At 33.8% G+C, this 21,465-nt stretch overlaps 1 protein-coding gene across 1 annotated transcript in view; it reads right to left on the bottom strand.

Moving 5' to 3' along the window:
* The window catches only part of Dmd (dystrophin), a 2,013,932-nt gene that overhangs the window by 1,629,573 nt on the left and 362,894 nt on the right, over positions 1 to 21,465 (bottom strand). Inside the window, exon 5 of the mRNA XM_013507710.1 lies at positions 7,549 to 7,641. Within this exon, the coding sequence (XP_013363164.1) occupies positions 7,549 to 7,641 (93 nt within the window). The remainder of the gene's footprint in view (positions 1 to 7,548; positions 7,642 to 21,465) is intronic.

Below are 21,465 nucleotides of genomic sequence, written 5' to 3'. Positions count from 1 at the left end.
TTTTTGGTTTTTCTCCGGTACCGGGAACCGAACTCACGACCTTGCGCTTGCCAGGCAGGCGCTTTTGCCGCTGAGCTAAATCCCCAGCCCCTCAGCTTTGGAATTATGACCACTTTCACAATATTGGTTCTTCCTATCCAAAAAGAAGAGATATCTTTCCCTTTTCTAATATCCTCTTTATCTCATTATTCAGAGTACTGTAGTTTTCAATGCTAAAGTCTTTTGTGTTTTTTATTAGATTGATTGCTAAGTACTTCATGTTTCTTGATGTTATTGTGAAGTGTTATTTCCCTAATTTCTCTCTCAGTGAGTTTTTCATTTGTGTACAGGAATGCTATTGGTTTTTGAGTGTTGACTTTGTATCCAGCTATGCTATTGAATTTTGTTATTACACCAAAGAGTCTTTTGGATGAGGTTTTTGCGGTCTTATATATAGAGTATCAAGTTGTCTGCAAATAATGATAATTTGACTTCTTCCTTTCCTAGGTGTATTCCTTTTATTTCTTTGTAATTCCTAATTACTTTACTATTTCTTTCTAATTGTCTAATTACCCTGGCTGAGATTTCTAGAATTATGTTGAAATAGAATAGTGACAATGGAACCCTTGTCTCGTTCCTGATTTTAAAGTAAAAGCTTTCAGTTTTTGACCATTTAATATGATGTTGGCTGTTCGTTTGTCATAGATGGCTTTTGTCAGATTGAGATAAAGACCATCTATTCCAATTTTCTTTTTCTTTTTTTTTTTTCTTTTTTTTCTGGTATCGGGAATTGAACTCACGACCTCGTGCTTGCCAGGCAGGCGCTTGCCAGAAAGGTGCTGTGCCGCTGAGCTAAGTCCCCAGCCCCTTATTCAAATTTTCTGTAGGGGTTTTATTATGAATGGATGCTGAACTTTTTCAAGAGCTTTTTATGCATCTCTTGAGATGATCATGTGCTTTTTCTCTGTGGCTCTATTAGTATGGTGCATTACATTTATTGATTTATGTATGTTGAAACATCCCTGAGTCCCTTGGATGAATCCTACTTGGACATGGTGTATAATCTCAATGATTTGCTGCATTATGTTTGCCAGTATCATATTGAGGATTTTTGTATCTATGTACATTAGGAAGACTAGACTGTAGTTGTCTTTTTGGTTGGATCCTTCTCTGGTAATGCTTACTTCTAGAAGTTAATTCACAGTTAAGTCTTCCCTTTTAATTTTATTAAAGAGTTTAACCAGTAGTGGCATTAGATCTTTTTTAGATTTCTTGTCGAATTCAGCAGTAAATCTGTCAGAACAGGGGCTTTTCTTTGTGAGTAGTTTTTTAATTACTTCTTAAATTTCATTGACTGATACTGGATTATTTAGGATTTTTATATCTTCGTGACTCAGCTTTGGTTATTCACATGTATCTAGCAACTGTCCATGTCTTCTGCATTATCCACCTTATTAGAGTACAGTTTTTCCAAGTAGGTATTTATCATCTTCTAGATTTCTGCAGGGATCATTGTGATTTTTCCCTTTTCATTCCTAATTGCATGGATTTGAGTCTTTCCTTTCCTTTGGATGAGGATGGCTAAGACTTTCTCTATTTTATTTACTCTTTCAAAGAACCAACTCTTCTATTCACTGATTTTTCATATTGTTTTCTTAGCCTCAATTTCATTAATTTCTGCTTTGATCTTTATAATTTCCTCCATTGTATGTACTTTGGGTTCAACTTGCTCTTCTCTTACTAGCTGCTTGAAGTTCAAAATAAAGCTATTTCTGTAAGCTCATTCTTTTTTTCTGTTATGTGAATTCACTGCTATAAACTTCCCTCATGGGAGTACTTTCATTGTGCCTGTTTCGTTTGATTGTGCCACATAAATTCCAGTATCTTGAACTGGCATTGTCCTTTTATTGTAGAAACTGTCCAATTTCTTCTTTGATTTTATCTGTCACCGATTGGTTGTTCAGAAGAGTGTTATTAAATTTCCATGTAATTATTTCCAGTTTTTGTGGTTTCTTATGCAATTGATTTCCATTTTTTTGCACTATAATCTGATACTATATACATGAAATAATTTCAATTCTTTTGCACTTACTTAAGTATGTCCTGTGAGGTAGCATGTTGTTTATTTTGGAAAAAATCCAATTTGTAGCTAAGAATCTATATTCTGTTGTGAGTTGGAACACTCTATATACTAAGTCCATTTTTTCAAAGTTTTTTTCAGGTCTGTTATTTCTTTGTTGATTATTTTGGCTAATGTATCTATTTGTGACAATGGGATAGTGGGATCTCCCATTAAAAAGTATTAGTGCTTATTTGATATTTCATGTCCATTAACATTTGTGGGTTTGTTGTTGTTGTTGTTGTTGTTGTTGTTGTTCTTTTTGGTACTGGGAATCAAACTTATGACCTCAGGCTTGCCTGGCAAGCACTTATGCCTCTGAGCTACATTCCTGACCCTACCATTTGTTTTATATAGACATGTGAGTTGCTATTTGGTCCACGCATATTTGCAATTTGTTATCACTTCCCCTTGGATTGATCTTTGGCAAGTAAATACTGACCTTCTTTGTCTCTTCTGATCAGTCTTGGTTTCAAATCCATTTTGTCATCAGATAATATAGCTACCCCTGCTTTTTTCTAGATTCTTCTCACATGGAATATTTTTTTTTACATCTTTTCACTTTCAGTGTATGAAATGTTTTCTAGTTAAATATGTTTCTTGAATGTAGCATATTGTTGGATCTCATTTCTTGATCCATTCTGCTAATCTGTTTCTTTTGATTGGTGAATTGAGCTCTTCCACTTTGATGTTTATAAGTGAGATGTACTGAGTTATCCTTGTCATATTATTTTCCTGTTGTTGGTTCCCTTCCCTCCCTTCTGTATGACTGCTTGTTTGCCTAGTGATTTCATTCTACTGGGATTCATGGAATTGTTGTCTTTTTCTAGAATATCCTTCACAATTTTTTGAGTGCTGGTTTGGTGATTTTCATGTATTCTTTATCATAGAAGTATTTCTCCATCAGATTTGAAAGATAATTTTATGAGGTATATCAGTCTGTATGGGAGATTGTTTTGTTTAGCGCTTGAAATACTTCACACCAAGCTCTCCTTGACTTAAGGGTTTTGTGTTGAGAAGTCTGCAGTGATCTATATTTTAAGATCTCCAATGTTGGTCATATTTTTAATGAAAGATACAATGCAAATTTTATGATATACTACTAAATTTACTTTGAAGTACTTTTATAAGATTTGAGAGGGTGTTTTATAAATATGGTAATAGTTTGAAGATATGAAATATTTGTCATGATACTTTGATAGTTGTATCTATTATTGAGGGGAAGATTGTGCACTTTTCTGAACTCCTTCCTAAGCTCCTCTTTTAGTCAGTTTCTCACTGAATTAATAGGTCAAATAGTTATATAAGATATATGATTTTTCGAATCACTTTCTAAAATTATAAACTGCATCACCCTGATGTACGGCAGTTGTAGGACATGTACTTTTTGTCCTATGCTGAATGAGGCTGAGAATCAGCAGACACTGACACAGTGGTGGCAATGTCTTTTCACTGATCAGGCAGTCCTCCAGTGATAAATGGATTTCATTTGTGAAATACTTGGCCAGACTTCCCTGTATGTACATAATGCTAAAGGACAACACTGTACTCAATCCAAAACTCCTTTAGCATCATTATGTCACTAATTTATCTTAAGAGCCTCAGCTCAATTGGTATTACTTATTCTCAGGTGCAAATGTTGCTGTGAAAAAACTGAACGGCAATATGTGATAATTATTAATTTTTTCCCACACACAAGTAATCAAGAAATCATTGAGCTGATTCTAAAGATAATCTGGTAAGCAGAAAATCTTCTTGCTCTCAGGGCTGACTGTCCCTAAGAGAGAAAAAAATCAAGCAAAGTGTGTGTGTGTTTGTGTGTTGTGTGTGTGAGTGTGTGTTAGTGTGTGTGTGTATGTGAGTATGTGTGTGTTTACACTATACATCTGGTTTTTTTTAAGGAAATTATTGAAATGTTATTGAGGAATAATTTTTTAAAAATAAGGAGTTAACTGGGCAAAGAAGGTAAGTTTGACATGGCAAATCAGTGACATTCTCAACAAGAAGGGCTTGTGATTCTTGCTGTCACCAGGCATCCTCCATGTCCTAGACTTTTCGGGAACTACCTAATTTGGGGAGTCATGTCACCCCAAGCCATACTCATCCTAGGGAAGCCCATTACCTAGTGGCTGATGAAAAGGAGTGCTATAAACATTCAGCAAATCTGGCCATACTTGGACCACTTTAAACTCTCTCTTTTTTTTTTTTTTGGTTTTTCTCCAGTACCGGGAACCGAACTCACGACCTTGCGCTTGCCAGGCAGGCGCTTTGCCGCTGAGCTAAATCCCCAGCCCTAAACTCTCATTCTAACTCAAAGTTCACAATGCAATGGAGTGAGGGTGTTGTTGAGTCTGGCCTCCCTCAGCTATCAATCTCAAAACCATGGCTTTAATAAAAATGCTGCTTCATTCAAACTCAAGTTATTTCTCAAAACTCAACCTGTGAGTAGGATGAGTTGCACTTGAGGAGCAGGGATAAACAAATAGGAATATTTTTCTACAAGGTGAAGATAGCTTCTATGAAGGTCAGCAGAAGAACAGAGCAAGAACTATTTCACGCAGATGTTAGTAGACAGGTAGGTATTTATAGAAAGGGTTTTCAGCAGTGCAAAAGTCACCACTCTCTTGTATATTGTGTAAATAATAAATAATGTAAAGATTTCAGTGTGAATTAGCCTTGGAATTCTGCACTTTCCTTGACTTAGACAGCAAAAGTGGAACCAGAGCTGAATTTACCACTCTAAAAATGATGGTTTTCACATAAAAGGGAACAAGACAAAGTGCCAAAAACACATTGTCTGCTTCACAATTTTGTTCAAAGCCACTTACTCCTGTAACACATTGTTTTTCAGGCTAACAATTCTATTTGAAGTGGAAACTGGAAAAGAGTGATGGGGAAACAGTGTTGGCATTCTTGATTTTCAGAGGTTCAAAGAAAACTTCTCCACAGTACTATTAATAACAAAGTATCTGGTATTGGAAGAGAGGGTTCACATCTTTTTATCTCTTAATACCATTCTTAATCTGATAAATCTGGAAAGTACATTAAGTTGGCCAGAGTGTCCTTTAATCATTGCTGTATTCAAAGGCTCCTTCTAATATTTAATAAGAAAGCTCATTTATGCTTTTGGTTAAAAAGTATCTTTTGGGATTCACTGAGGTACGATAAGCGTCACTGAACAGAAATTTTTTTAAAAAGTATTCAGTGGTTTTGAGAAAATGCTACAGCATGTTAGAAGAGTGAGGTAAGAAGGCAGAAGTTGTGAAGAGTCTAATTGCAATTGCAAGGCTGTGGTAATTCAACGACCCAAGTGAAAACAGCACAGTGTAAGACAGGTCTCAGACAGGAAAGACTATGAAAAACATCCCTCAAAATATTCCATGGTAAAAGCTCCTCTTCCACATGCTAACTGTGCCCCTTCCCCAATTTTAAAAATGGACATAAAAGCAAATGGCGAAAATATCACACGTGACAATCTTGCAAATCATATGGAGCTGGATAGAGCTTTTAGGAGATAAGAAAGGACAAAATCAAGAGAGTTAATCTGAATAATAAATAGCACTGAAATAGCTTTTCAAAGCTCTGTCTGCTTAGCATCTCCTTGCTTTGTCATAGCTAGTATCTTTGATACTCAGTGTTGTCTGCAAACTGAATTTACTCCACAACCAATTTATTTCTATGTCATAAGATACACAAATATAGTGGAGGATGTGTAAGAAACTGCCGTAGCAATTTCCCCGAGTACTACTTACATTTGCTGTATTTAATAATGAAAAAGAAGCTCAGTTTTTTTGTGTGCATGTTTTTTTAAGGTTTCAATTTTATTATATTTCTCACAGATTAAGGAAAAACTGTCCCTTCTTCAAAATATTTGGAGAGGTACTGAGCAGTGGAAAGAAACTAACCTGATGGAAGATGGTGTATCTGGCCTTTCTGATTTTGGAAAATGCTGGAAATTAGCCAACTTGTGAGAGTCTCATGAGCTATTCTGTGTTTTTAGTAGTTATGGTCTGTTTGTTTCATTCTGTGTCTCTGTCTCTGTCTCTCTCTAAAACACAGGGCTTGTTCAGAGGAGTGTTTGAAATAAAAATATATGGAAGTCAGTTGGGAGAACGGCATGGCTGCTGACTTGAGTAGGTGCACCTGTGGCCTACATTCTATTTCACGCAGACCAGGGCCAATGTAAAATTCAACATAAATATCAGTTCTACTAAATGAAATAGTGACAACTGCTACAATAAGGGGTGGTGAATATCACGTTAAGTATAAAAAGCTACATGAAAACTATGCATTGTTATAAAATGTTCAAAAGTACAAATGCACAGGCAAATCAATGATTGCCTGCAGTAGAGTAGGAGCGAAGAAAGACTATGAATGTACAAAGAAATTTCTTTGCAGGTTGATGGGAAAAGGGCTAAAATTAGACTGATGTGGTTGTACACCTCTATAAATAACCTAAGAATTTTGCTTGATTAGATGAAATAACTATCCTTTCCTTAAAATAGATTGAAAAGGTACTGACCAACAAATTGAAAACAGACTGGTACACATTGACTTTTTCACTTGAGACAGATAAATTTTGGTAGAAATATTACGTCTCAATAGGTCTATTTTCTAAAATTATAATCCCTGTTATAAAAAGGAATATATATGTTAAATATCCTCTGAAATCTTAAAATATGAACCAAATATATAATAATGCCTATGATATATCTCAGTTAAAAGTGATGCACTGTGCTGAGTACTTTAAAGATATTCTCTCATTTAACTCTGACATATATAAAATTTCAGCCCCCCCCTCCTCCGCATTGAAAGGACAATGGCCTACTAAGGAGGCCTAGCATTATGACTAGTGCAACTAAGATGATAACTGGGAAAAGTTAAATTTCAATTCATGTTGCTCTAATTAAAAAGTATATACTTTTCACTGAACCTGTTCTATTTTCCAGAGGTCGGATAAATCTGGATAGTCAAAAGACCCTATGTTCAAGTGACAGAGAAAAAATTCATTTGTGAATCAGAATTTGAAATGAATTTGGGTATATAAATATATTCATAAAAGTATCTCCCACTAATTTGTTATTGATATTAGTTTATATTGAGACTACATGAGATTCATAAAAGCTCAGTTCTTTGTTACTTATAGGTAGGTTATAAAACATATATTTTTGAAAAATATCTTTATTAACCTATAGCTGGGATTTTGTCTTTTTTGCCTCATCCTTACTCAAAGAAATAAAAGATAGAAAAATACTCTTGCAAATGTACCAGAAACCATTTTATAATCTCCTGAATCTTGGTATTTCAATTGACACAAGTTGTGCCAAGGAGTTTGAGAGCCCACACTATAACGATTGCTTGATACAGTCAGAGGTACATATATGTGATTGTCTTTCAGATCGAGGGTAATAATTAAAAAAGGATCAAGGAACACTCATTTTAAATTTTACCTGCCAATGGAGGATTATATTCCAAATCAAACCAAGAGTCAGTTTATGATTTCCATCAACGATGTCAGTGCTTCCAATATTTACTAAATCAACCTGTTAAAGAGAAAGAAAAAGTATTTGATGCAAGGAGTCCACACTGTAATTGTAAAGAAAGCAAGTATAAACATAAATGCATTAAACTATAAGAGAATAAGTAGAATTATACCTTCATTTAAAAAATAAAACTAAAACCAAATGCATTGATAAATTCACTTTTATCAACAACCATCCCCACTACACTTATAGAAATATGAAATGAAAATATGTTTAGCATATAAATAGATTAGTGCAGATTAAATAGGGAAATCAATATCTCCAAATAAAGTATACAAATCATAAATCATATATGATGCCTAAAATTAAAACATGCTTCCTATGACAAAATTGCAAAAAGGAAAACAAAAAGTAAAGAAAAGAAAAAAAAGATGGAGTAATTCCATTCCCTCTTTAGGCTAATGCAGAGGAGTGCTTTTATAATTAAGGGTAAGTATATTTGACTAAAATATAGCTGCTTTGGAAAAAATGACAGAATGCCAATAAACAATGGAGATAGTGGATATTTCTCTTTTTCCTACCCAAGGATAGGTTTGGGAATGAAAATCTAGCAGGGTGTCATTTTTAAACCAAATTTTCACACTATGGTTTGGCCCTCAAAATTTCATGTGCTGGAAGCTTGGTCTACAATGTAAGAATATTGAGAGATACGGTAGACCCTTGAAGAGGTCGGGCCTAGTGAGAGATTAGATCAGTGGTGGTATTACCTCCAAAAGGGGTTAATGTTTATCTCCAGGAAGAAGGTTAGTTCTCACGGGGCTGGATTAGTTAACAGGAGGCAGAGTTATTATAAAGCAGCTTTGGCTTTCTCATCTTGCCCTGTTACTTCCTTTCTTAAAAGATGACCGTGTTCATTTGCACATCCTCCCATCATGTGATATGATCCTCTATGAGGCCCTCGCTAAAATAAGATGTTGATACCACGAGCTTGGACCCCCAGGACTGTGAGATAAATAAACTTATTTTATATATAAATTATTGGTTTCAGGTATCTTGTTACACAATGACAGAACAGACTAAGATACTTCATGTCACCTTTCCTTCATGTTCCAAATATTTGCAGCTGGACTTTAGTTAAAAATAAAACAATCCCATGAAAAATGAGTTTAACACTATTAAGCAGTTGGGAGGTATGATTTATATCTGCAGTTGGATGTTCTGCACAGTCATGCCTAAAATAAAAAGGAGTGGTGGTATCAAATACTAGTGAGAATGTAGGGAACTGGGTCACTCAAATTTTGCTGTTAAAAATGGTAAATGATACAACCACCTTGCAAAATTGTTTGTCAATTTCCTACAACAATAAACATGCATTTACCATGCAATTCCTGAATTGGGATCTTCAATTTTTATTCAAAAGAAATAAAAACTTGTGGTTATAGTAAAATAGTATATAAATCTAGCTTTATTTTTATTATCCAAATACCTAGAACAATCGACATGCCCTTCAATGGTGAACTAAACCAACTGTGGTGGAGTAGCACTATGAAATAACACATCAACACTATTGGTACATGGAGTAACTTTGATTAATTTCATGGATATCAAGTGTAAATAAAAAGTCAATCTTCAATGTGCTGCATACTGTGATTTTATTTATATAGCACTCCTGGGAAGAAGAATTATATAAAAGACAGTTTTAGTCTCAAGAAGTAAGGTATGACAATAAGATTTATAGGATTGGTAGAAGTAGTTATACAAGGACAATACAAGGCATCCTTGGAGTGATGTAACTGTCCTGAGTCTTGATTCTGATCATGGATACACAAACCTACACATATAATTACTGCACAGAACTAACCACGTACATGGACACACAAATACAAATAAAACTGGGATGACCCGAATAACATTGACAGATTGAATTAATGTTGACATCCTGTTCTAGATACCATACTTCAGTTTTGCAACTTCCTAGATTATATTAATGACACATGAAGAAGAAAACACAATTATCTACACTTCATCTAGGAATTCCTCACATGGCAGCAGAGGATGGGAATTCCTCCGTATGTAAAAGCCATTATAAATTTAACAAATGCCTCGCTGAGTCACAAACACGTTTTAACTTCATTCCACACACTGATATACTTAGAACACAAAAAAGACTAACATTCCCGCATTCATGGTATTTAAGTTTAGTGAAAGTGATAATTAAATCATACATCGTTGATGGTTTGATTATTTAGCAGAGAATATGTACTTTATAGAATCACTTATACTCAGGGAATTAATGTTCATAGTTACACTTTGATTTGACATACAGATGACGCTGGAAAGACATAGAGCAAGCAATAGATAAGTGCTAGGCACTGTAAAAAGAACTGTCACTGACTGGGCGGAGGAATGGTTTTTCTGTTATTCTAGCTTCAAAAATTCCTTTAAGGTCCAATTTCCATTGTGTTCAGGTACTATGCTCAGCGCTGCTGAAGAATCCCAAATAACAAGAAATGGACAAGTCAATAGAAGGCCACATAATGAAACTAATTACACTTCTACTTCTAGGTGCATAATGTATCATGAATTAAAAATAAGAATTGAAAGTAGATACTTGAAAATACACATATACATCAATGATCATAGCATAGCGATTTACAACAACCAAAAATGGAAATGACCCTAATGGCCACTGACAGATAAATGGATATCCAAAATATGATGTGTGTATGTGTGTGTGTGTGTGTGTGTGTGTGTGTGTGTGTGTGTGTGAGAGAGAGAGAGAGAGAGAGAGAGAGAGAGAGAGAAAGAAAGAGAGAGAAGTACAAGAAGGAGGAGGAGGAGGAGGAGAAAGAGGAGGACGAGTTGAATAATCTTTCCCCTTAAAAGGAAATAAAATTCTGGTACTAACCATATAAATGAATCTTGGAAACATGGTAAATGAAATAAACAAGAATGCAACAGATACTGTGTGTGTCCACACCTATGAGAAACCTAGAATCATCAAATTTATAAAGACTGAAAGAACAGAAGTTATCAGGGTTTGAGAAAGAGAGGAATAGGGAGTTTCCTTTAATGGATGTGAACTCAGTTTTGCATGCAAAAAATATCTGGAGATAGAAAATAGTCATGGCTGTCCAACAACAGGAATACAATTAACGCCATTGCATTGTGTAGTTAAAATGGTTAAGATGAGATCCCAGCACAACAAAGATTATGCATTGAGAGGACAAAGCTGTGAAAATGAAAAATGTAAAAATTTAAAAGACTTTCTTCTGAAGTTAGGAGAAAGGCAAGTATTTTCACCCTTGCCATTTCTAGTCCACTGAGTACTAGCAGTTTCAGTTAGAGCAATTAAACAATAGAAAGAAATAAAAGGCAACTAAATTTAAAATGCAGAAATATAATTATTTTCTTTTTCAGATGACATCTTCTTGATTTTTTTTTTTTGTTACTGGCAATCAAACTCAAGACCTGCACTTGCCAGGGAGCCTCTGTTCTGCTGAAGTACATCCCCAGCCCTAAGATGACATGTTCTTCAACAGAAAAATCTCTAAATACTTCAACAAAAATGCTTAGAGCTAAAAATGAATTCATCAAATTTGTATTACAGCCATTTAATATACATAAATCATAGCATTTCTATATGCTAACAATGAGTCCATCTGAAAAAGAAATCTGAAAACAACTCTAGTCACAATAACTGTCCAAAAAAAACTTTCGTAGGAATAAATGTAATCAAAGAGGGGGAAGATATGAAAACTGAAAACTACAAAATGCTGATGAAGGAAATTTTAAAAGGCACAAGTAAGCAGAAAGATATTAGATGTTCATTAATTGGAAGAATTAATCTTGTTATAATGCAAATATCACAAAAAGCAATCTGCAGATTCAGTGCAATCCTAGTCAAAATTCCAATACCACTTTTCATAAAAATAGGAAAAAACAATGCTCACATTTATATGGAACCACAAAAAATACACAAAACCACAGTGATCTTGAGAGAAATGAACAAAAGAGGAGATATTACACTACTCAACTTCAAAAGATATCACAGAGCTCTACTAATGAAATAGCATAATACTGAAATTAAAAACAAGGAAATCTAGATACTGTATCTACATGCACAGGAGGGAAATTTGATGTTCTAGCTTATGCAATATGCAGAAATCAACTGAAATGGGTAAAAACTTAAATATATTCATTGAAATTTCAAAACTCCTAGAAGAAAACTGGCAGAAACTCCATGATATTAGTCTAGACAATTATTTTCTGGATATGCTCTTCAAAGTATAAGCAACAAAAGCAAAAACAGTCAAATGAGATGACATACAACCAAAGAGCTTCTGCAAACCTGGGAAACAATCTAACGTGAAGAGATAATGCAGAGTGGGAGAAAATATTTTCACACCATATCTCTTCTAGTTAATATCTAATATATACAAGCAACTCGACTCACTAGCAGGAATAAAAATAACCTGATTAAAAATGGGCAATAGATCCAACAGGTATTTTTCAAAAGAAGATATACAAATAGCCAAAAGGTATAGGACAATATTCCCAGTTTTGTTAACCATCAGGAGACTGCAAAAAACCCCCACAATGATGGGTCCCCAGTTTACTCAAGTAAGAATGACTACTATTAAGAAGAACAAAAACAGAAAGGTTGGTGAGGATGTAGAGATAGGGGAACATTTTCACATTGTTGGTGGCATGTTGTAAATTTGTATACTCATTACGGAAACAGCATGGAGGTTGTGCAAAAATTTGAAATAGAACCATATGATTCAGCAACCCTAGCACTGGGCACACAGCCAAAGGAAATGAAATCAGTGTGTGGAAGGGACACCCACACGCCTACGATCCTTGTGGTACTGTTCATAATAGCCAAGAAATGAAACTACTAGGTGTCCACTAACTAATGAACAAATCAGAACACGTCATATGTGAGCACAAACGAATGCTAGTCAGTCAAAAAAGAGAATGAAACCTTGTCATTTGCAACATGGATAGAACTGAACATCGTTATGTTAAACTAAGCTCTGTGCAGAACAACAAGTACTATATGATATCCCTCATTTATAAAATCTAAAAAAATTGATCGCAGAGAAGTTCTAAGTAGAATCACGGTACTCAGAGACTGAGAGGGGGCATGGGTGTAAAAGGAAGGAAGAAAGTTGACCAATGATGGCTGAATGTTAGATAGATTCAAAATGTTCTCATGACAGCGCCTGGAATTCCAACACTTGGAAGGCTGAAGCAGGAGGATCACTGCAAGATCTTAGTCCGGGCTACATAGTGAGTTTAAGGCCAGCCTGGACTACACAGTAATACACTGTCTCAAACATGTTCTGGTGAGCTATTGCACACTAGGGTGACTATAGATAATAAAGTAGTATCTCAAAAAGCTAGAAGAAAGGATTTTGAAAGTTTTTGCCTGTTTCAAGAATGTCATTGTTTATAGCAGTACAAATCATAATAGCTAAATCATAGAAGGAGCCTGTATAACCATCAGCAGATGATTGGATAAAGAAAAAATAGTATCCTCATAACATGGAATACTACTTGATGATAAAGAATGACACATTTGAGACACATGTAGGAAAATGAATCCATCTGGCAAATATAATGTTGAGTGAAATAAATACCAGACACACAAGCGTAAATAGTGGATGGTATCTCTCATTTGAACAAGGCAAAGTACAAACAAACAGAATAATAAAGGATGGATAGGAGGGGACAAAGGGATAGATCTCTTGAACAGGGAGGTGTTTCAAGGGAGCAAGCATTTGGGGTGAGGAGGAGGGAAAGGGGAAATGAGCAGAATCAAGATTGCCATGTATAGGAACTATAATAACATGAGTTAATGTAAATATTGCGTGCCATAACAGGAGGTACGATTAAAAATATCAACAGGAATGACAAATGGAATAGGAGGATTAGAGGACGAAGGTGGGAGAGGTTGGGAAGGGGATTTAAAAAAAGGAACAAGCTGTGGCATATACATGTCCCCATCCCCCAAGACACGTGCAAACCACACACTGTGAACATGTGCCAATAAAATTTAAAAATATGAAAAAAAAATTTAAAATAATGTTTTCACCATGAAGAAATGATAAATATTTGAAGAGATAATATGTTCCATTTTTTACACATTATGAAACATATTCATTAATGGAAACATTAGATGGTACCTCATTATCACATGTAGTATTTATGTTTTAGATGTCTGTTAAAAATAACTTTTACAAATGTTTAACTTCTTTATATACTTATACAAACATTTTATTTTACAAAATTTTAAGACAGATCTCATATATATTTCCTATTTTTCTTGAGAAAATTTTTATTTTCCATTTAGCTTGTCCCTCTTTCTTCCCTTGACTTGTCCCACAATCTGATCCCAAAACTGCCTTTCTGTCATATGTTCTCCTTATTTATATGATCATTTAGCACATGAGCATGCATATGTGATTTGATGTAGACATAAAGGCATGGGACTTGTATCCTGCAAAAAGTCAACTGAGTATGGTGGTGCTGAGTGCAATTGTAGCACTCTGCAAGCTGAGGTAGGAAGTTCTACCGCAGCCCAGGGAACTTATGACTTAGGAAGTCCCAGCCTCAAAACAAAACAAAAAATAGAAAAAAGGGCTTAGGGTGCAGCTCATTGCAAGGTTTTCTGTTCACTTCCCAGTAGACCAACAGCAACAAAAAACAAAAAACCAAAGAATCATACCAAATGACAACAAAACAAAAAAACAAAAACAAAAAAGAAAAAACCCAGCCAGAAGAGAGTATATCGAATTTTGTTTTTATTGAAAAATAATCCCATTTTTTAATTCATTTTAATGGCAATATAGTTTACATTTTGGGTGTATCATAGTTTGCCAATCCACCCTTGGTGGATGTTCACTTTGCTTCCAGTGTTTTCATATATTTGGTTTTTTTCCTGTCATACTACTCTATAGAATGCACGGATAGATATCTTGTGTATACATCCTCAGATAATAACGCTTCTATTGTTCATTAGTAATTCTCAGGAAGATATCTACTACATCAAAGGATATGTATGTGAATTTTAGTAGGTCGTGCCATATACTTTACTGAAAAAAAAATTTAGAATGTAAACTAGCAATGTGTAAGAATATGATCTTCGCTCAGAAGCAATAGGTATCTTCTGCCTTTTTTTGCTTGTCTGACAAGTAAAAATATATCATTTTGCAATTTTTTATTTCCATGATTCCTAGTACATTTGGAATATATTTTGTATAATTGACTATTATAATGGCATCTGTGACATTTTGGTTAATATGCTATGTTCATATTTTCTATAGAGAAGTTTTTTGTTCTTAAAATTAAGAGACCTTTGTAACTAGAAGCTAACATTACTAGATGCTTATCACCTCTTAGATGTGATTACAAGTAATTTCCTATCATTCTATATAATAGAAGTTTTGAATTGCATTCAGACTGTTACAGATTTATGATTTAATTTTGTTTTCTGACTGATGATAACAGCATTATTGTGACATCGTTAAAGGAATTTTGGAGTTTTATATTTTTGGATTTTCTAAGGTACCTGAAAATATAGGACTTGCTTAGCTCATTTGAAGAATCTCAATACATTTTTCAGTGGTGAATTTTCTAATAATCTACCAAATGCTTTCTAAAGTAATTAGTCTAGCTTAATTTTCCACTTAGTCTTTTTACGATTTTAGTAATTTCCATTTTATTAGGAAATATCCATTTCTTATCATTTCTAAAATTAATGCTATAGAATTATAGTATCCACTTACTTTCTTGTATAAATGTTATGCATCCTTCCTAATCACTAATCTTGTCTATATTTATTCTTACTTTGCTGAATTACAAGCTTATCTATTTTGCTGATCATTTCAAAAAAGCCCATTTTGAGTGGATTCATTCTTTATTGTATTTTTAGTCTTGTATTTTGATTACAATTTTCAGTTTTTCTATTTTATAGTTTTCAAAGATATATTCTTAACTCTTTCATTTCTGTCTTTTAAAAAGCCTTCGAACCTATAGAGTTCTCTATGCACACAGCTTTCACATGCCCACATTATCATAGTTCATCAATTATATAAATTTTTACGAAGAATTTCTGTACCATTGATGAATATGTTAATTTTACCAAAAGAGATAAATAAAATATGAAAGATAGACAAAGCACCCACAAAATTAGAGTAAAAATTTGATAAAGAAATGAGAGTTAATTTATTAATTACTCCTGGAGAATTCCTCCCGAAGTCCACTAATACTGTCACTTCATGTTAATAAAATTGCATAACATGGAGACAAGAAATGTTGTTTTTACTATGCTTTGTCTGTTGCTGTGCATCTCTTCTTTAAACCACCAAGGAATAGGGCTGGGGATTTAGCTCAGCGGTGAAGTGCCTGCCTGGCAAGCACAAGGTCATGAGTTCTATTCCTGGTACCAGAAGAAAAATGAAATAAAACAAACCAAGAATAAACTGCCAAGGAATATAAGGAATAATAATGTTGTTTAATCCCAAAGAGGTCATAATATAGATTATTTTGTCATGCCTGAAGGGTATTTATGGTTGAAGGACTTTATATTTGTATGGCTCATTTTAATAATTTGACTCAGTTTGACTCTAAATTTCCATATGCTTTTTGTTGCTATAAAGCTATATTTCTTATTATGTGGCTGTAAGTGCTATTGTCTTTTTAAAACAATTCATTGCTAGCTAATATTATACAATCATCACCATACTGTACAATGGGTTCTTTTCTTACATTTCTTTCTAATGTATGTTCTATAATTCTCTTTGTGCATTCTCAACATTCCAATAGTGAAATAAGCCTGTTCAAATCTATGTGCCTGTGTAGTAAGCAAAATTTTATAAAACACTAGTAAAACATTTGTATGGATATATGCATCTACTATTGTGTGTTTGTATCAGTATGTTGACAATCATTAGATTTCAGAAAATTAAATATTGGGGTCATTAAGGATACTCAAAATTCTGCATTCCTGTTTTATGGAATGTGTCTCATACAAAATCAATAGGTATAAAGATTGATATTTTGTGTGAAAATTTAATAGAATGCTCGAATTTTTGTAGAAATAAGTTTTCCTACATATACCACTTGGACATTCGTGTCTACAACATCAGAAAAAATGACATGAAAGTGACTGCAATAATTACATCAAATAATAAAAAATGAAACAGATATTCTCATGGCAGAGCATAAGTAAAGAAGAAAGTAAAGTAGAAAGTCAGTTGTATATTTGTGATAAATATGCATGATGTTTATGTGTATATTTATGTGGTTTCCTGTATGTGATATGGGACAAAGTTCTGTGAAAGTGCTAATAAATTTCATCATGTATTTTTACTTTTGGCAAAAGTTGAGAAATGGATAAAGTCTTCCATATAGACTTATAAATGATTTGAACACTTGTACTTTTAAATGGAAAGTTGTGGAAATTTCAATATGGAATCTATTATCTTTACAATATGCGGTATCTGTCTTTTCTTGTCCTTTTAGAGAAACACTGACAAGGACATTTCCAGCTACAGCACTAATGACAAAATGTCCTGCATCATTCACCCAAGTGAAATTAGGTGAAAGCTAAGAGGTTTTTGAAATTAGTCCCAAAGGATGTGAGTCTCCCACATCATTTGAGAGCTTGAGACATCCCCAGGAAGAGTCACTTTTGTTCTTTAATATGCATAAATCTGATCATGTTTTGAATTAGATATGGGAAATGTATAAGTACAATGCATCTTTCCATTCAGCACTCTTGGTATGTGAGTTTAAGTCATCAAAAAATGCTACACGGCCACTAATGAAATAGTTTGAATAACGAACTAAAATATTATCAAAGAGATTACAAGATAATATTTTAAAAGTTTGAGTTAATTTTCTTAACCAGATTTTTAAATAACTAATGGTTAAGGAAACCGCACACATTGTACTTCATAAATATACTTCCTGACACATATACTTTCCTCATTTATTTTGGGCAGGCTTTTATGTCTATACATTTCTTTCTTAGAATTTGTATATAACTTGGGATGTTCCTTCCATCATCCTAGGTGACCACAACTCTCTTTCTAAATGTGTTAATTACCTTTTACAAAATGCCTTCATATAGTTGAGCTAAAGAATCTTCTCCATATTCAAAAGCCACTGAAGTATTTATATAATCATTCTAAATATAATGCACTTAAAAGAAGAAAACAAAGGAAAGGTAAAGTAGTTTCACTGCATTCCAGTGTGTACATTTTTAAATCACATTTAAGGTGACACCATTTAAACTTTTAAGAGTTATTGGCATAAATCATACTTAATTTCTCCAACTGAGACATACATATACTGAATCTTTTATTATTAAATGGTGAAAGGCTAGGTAATACAACCTAAATGGTGGGCTGTATCACCATTGTGGACCTGGTTTACCAACGACAGAGTTTTGTTTTTATTCCATATCATATCTCCATATACCAATGTTTCCTTTTTGCTTGATTCAAAATTACATAAGAAAATACTTGTTAAAAGCATGTTTTAACACAGAGCACATCCTAAGACTTAATAACAGGTGGTCACTATGTATGTTTACTACCTTCAATTATTGAGCTTTAGGTACGTAATCATTCATCAAATGTTTTTAAACATTTGACATACAGAGGGTTGAGAGATTTAAATATGTGTTATTTCATCACGTGGCTTAGAAATTAGTGAAATAAAGTTCTCTGTATTTCAGATGATCACAATGACACAACAGAAAGGAATTCTTTGAAGTGAGCAGTGCTTTCATTTATGTTCCCGGTACTTGCACTGCAGTTGCTAATAAAGTTTGAGACACTATTTTTTAAAATCTCACAATATTAAAATGATATAAAATTTTATAGGGAGAAAAATCAATGAAAGCTAATATATCAAAATAGCATTTGCAGTACAGGTAGACTGGCTCAACACAAAATGCAACCAAACATTTTGGAAAATTAGCTATGATAACTAAAATAAGGATTATCTGTTACATGGAATATGATATAGAGTGCATTGCTTATAAAAATAGAGACTAACATCAATAATTATTCCATACTTCAGGATAAGATAAAATATATAATTTTTCCATACAATATCATGCAATTCAAATTTTATACTTAGTATATACTATGTTTACTTGGCACTACAGAATGCCACATTGACAACAATCCTATACAGATAGAACTTTCTTTCTATCATTTTTCCTTTTTTTTTTCTTGAGATAGGGTCTCACAGGCTGGGGGTGTGGCTCAGCGGTAGAGTTCTTGCCTTGCATGCACAAGATCCTGAATTCAATCCCCGGCACCAACAAAAACAACAACAACAAAAAGATTCAGGGTCTCACTATGTAGTGCAGACTAGACTTGAACTCGCTTATGTAGATCAGGCTGGCCTTAAACACCTGGGGATCCTCCTGCCTCAGCCTCCTGAGTGTTAGGATTATACACATGCACTACCATGCACAGAACAACTTTCTAAATTTGAGCCATTTTTAGTGTTTTTAAGAAAAATATAGGCAATAGTGACAAAAATATCATAGATGACTGACTTTCGTCACAGTAAAAAGACCTAAAAGTGATCATTTGTAGTCATATAACTATTTTCTCAATAGTCCTCCAGGAGTATATATGGTAGGTAAATGATAACTCCAATTTTACATAGAATATGTAAACAAAATACAACTTTCCATTGATCAACAGATATATGCTAAAGAGAGTGAGAAGGATAAACCATTCACCTTATGAAAGTATTTTAAATGAGAAAATGCTTCAGTTTAAGAATAATAACATCATTTTACATCTATGTGAGAGTTTATATACCCAAATTATGTTTTTGTACATTCCTATATTCTGCATATTTTGGAAGAACTAAGTGCAAAATCATGAAATCATTTGGCAAAGAACCCACAGTTGTTGCTTTAAACAGGATCTACTTCACCTCAATCTGGGCATGAATGCTTACAAGGTGCAGATATTTTAGAGGCATATTGTGAGTATTGAAACTTAAGTAAAAGAAATACTTGTCTAGCAAAAATTAATTTTGAAATCTGAAATTTATATTTAAACACTGGATTTTATGGGGGATAAATGGATGCAGTTGGTATTGAGTAAAAACTGCTGTATTATGTTCTGACATACTCCAAAACATATACTGTGTGCCTATTTAACCTTTGACTATTTAGAGGAGGTATAAAATGGTATTAAAGAATAGTTTAGAATTCTCTTAAGATCATATGCAATCAAGAATGAACCCTATATCATCTTTCAGATCAGTGACATTTGACAACTAATCCATATAATTTGATGACAACTTTCAATAAGACTATTAAGTAAAGATTTGAACATTGCTGACATCTGAATCCTTACCCTAGGTTTTTTACATAGTCACTTTAGATTTATGGTGTAAAAATGTATAGCAGTGATCACATCTTGTGTGTGATCATATGTGTAGATATTAAGTTACTTGGTAAAAATCTGTCACCTTGTAAGAGATGATTGATGAGAGCAGTGTCCTGAACATAATTATGAGATCTACAATGATGACAGCTAATACTAAATCAGCAAAGTCCTGGTTAAGTTAGAGTATATTCTGATAACATACTTTTCCTCAAAAAAATCTTTAAAAGTCATTGAGATTCATAAAATATAGGCCTGGAAATCATGGGAGAGAGGAGAGAACACAAAGTGGGAAATATTCCTATGTGAAAAGGAAGACAGGTTCATACTACATCTGGACAGAAATCTTAAAGCCCTACAAACACTTAAATCTGCCTATCAGATTTTTAACTGCCAAATTACATTATCAGTGAAAAACTGTTTTCAATTAGACATAAAATGATTTGAAATGCAAATACTCAGTAGGGAAAACTCATTGAAATGTACTTACACCTAAGGAAAAGTATATTAATAAACATCTTTAAATTACTTATTAAATATCTATTTTCATTTTAGAAAATGAGTTTAAAAGAACTAGTAAGGCGCATGCCTGTAGTACCAGCATTCAGGAGGCTGAGGCAGGAGGATTGCTTCGAGTTTGAGGTCAGCCTTGGCTACACAGTGAGTTTAAGGCCAGCAGGAACTATGCAGAGAGACCCTGTTGCAAAACTAAATGAATGAATGAATGAATAAATTAATTAATTAATTAATTAGATAAAATAAATAGGACAAGGGAGCTGAAATATTGCATGGTTTCTCTTATATGAGAAACGCAATATAAACCAAGAGCAAAATAAAAGGTAATAGGAAATAGATGGGCTAGCGTGCCACAGTGAGCTGTTTGTTAGCAGTGAAAGCTCTGAAAGGTTGGCCATCCCTGCTGCAGTTACAGTTTTATGGCCAAGGGACAGGCTGGAGCCAAAGAGGCCCTAAGAAGGAAGGAAGAGATGACAAAATATGGAAAATGAGCTTGAACTAAGAAGAGCTTAAAACTGCCGGGAAGTGCCTTTTTGAAACAAAAGTTGTTTTTCTCCTTCCTAAGAAATCCATGCTTACATTGGATGAATTCCAAAGCCATCTATAATTTTTTACAAAGAGGTTAGTATTTAAATACACTTTAGGTATATAACCAGAAACTTAATGATTTAATATTAGCTGCCACAGTTGCAGAGTTCATACCTAGGTTCAGTATGTCACTCATGAATTGCCTATCACAAGCCAGCAGGGCTTTGTTTGTTTGATTTTGTTTTTACCAATTTTTACCCCTTTAAGAAAAGAGTGTTGTGGTTTTTTTTCAAGTTATTTTACTTTGCTTTGATGCTGGGGATGGAATCCAGCCCCTGTTCCTATTAGGTGCATGCTCTACCACTGAGCTACACTCCGAGCCCCCATGGGAGTTTAAATACTAGCTTAT

Source organism: Chinchilla lanigera, unplaced genomic scaffold (assembly GCF_000276665.1).
Source record: "Chinchilla lanigera isolate Chin_1 unplaced genomic scaffold, ChiLan1.0 scaffold00134, whole genome shotgun sequence".
Classification (NCBI taxonomy): domain Eukaryota; kingdom Metazoa; phylum Chordata; class Mammalia; order Rodentia; family Chinchillidae; genus Chinchilla; species Chinchilla lanigera.
The sequence above is the reverse complement of the archived record's forward strand: the minus strand, read 5'-3'. Positions and strand labels throughout refer to the sequence as shown.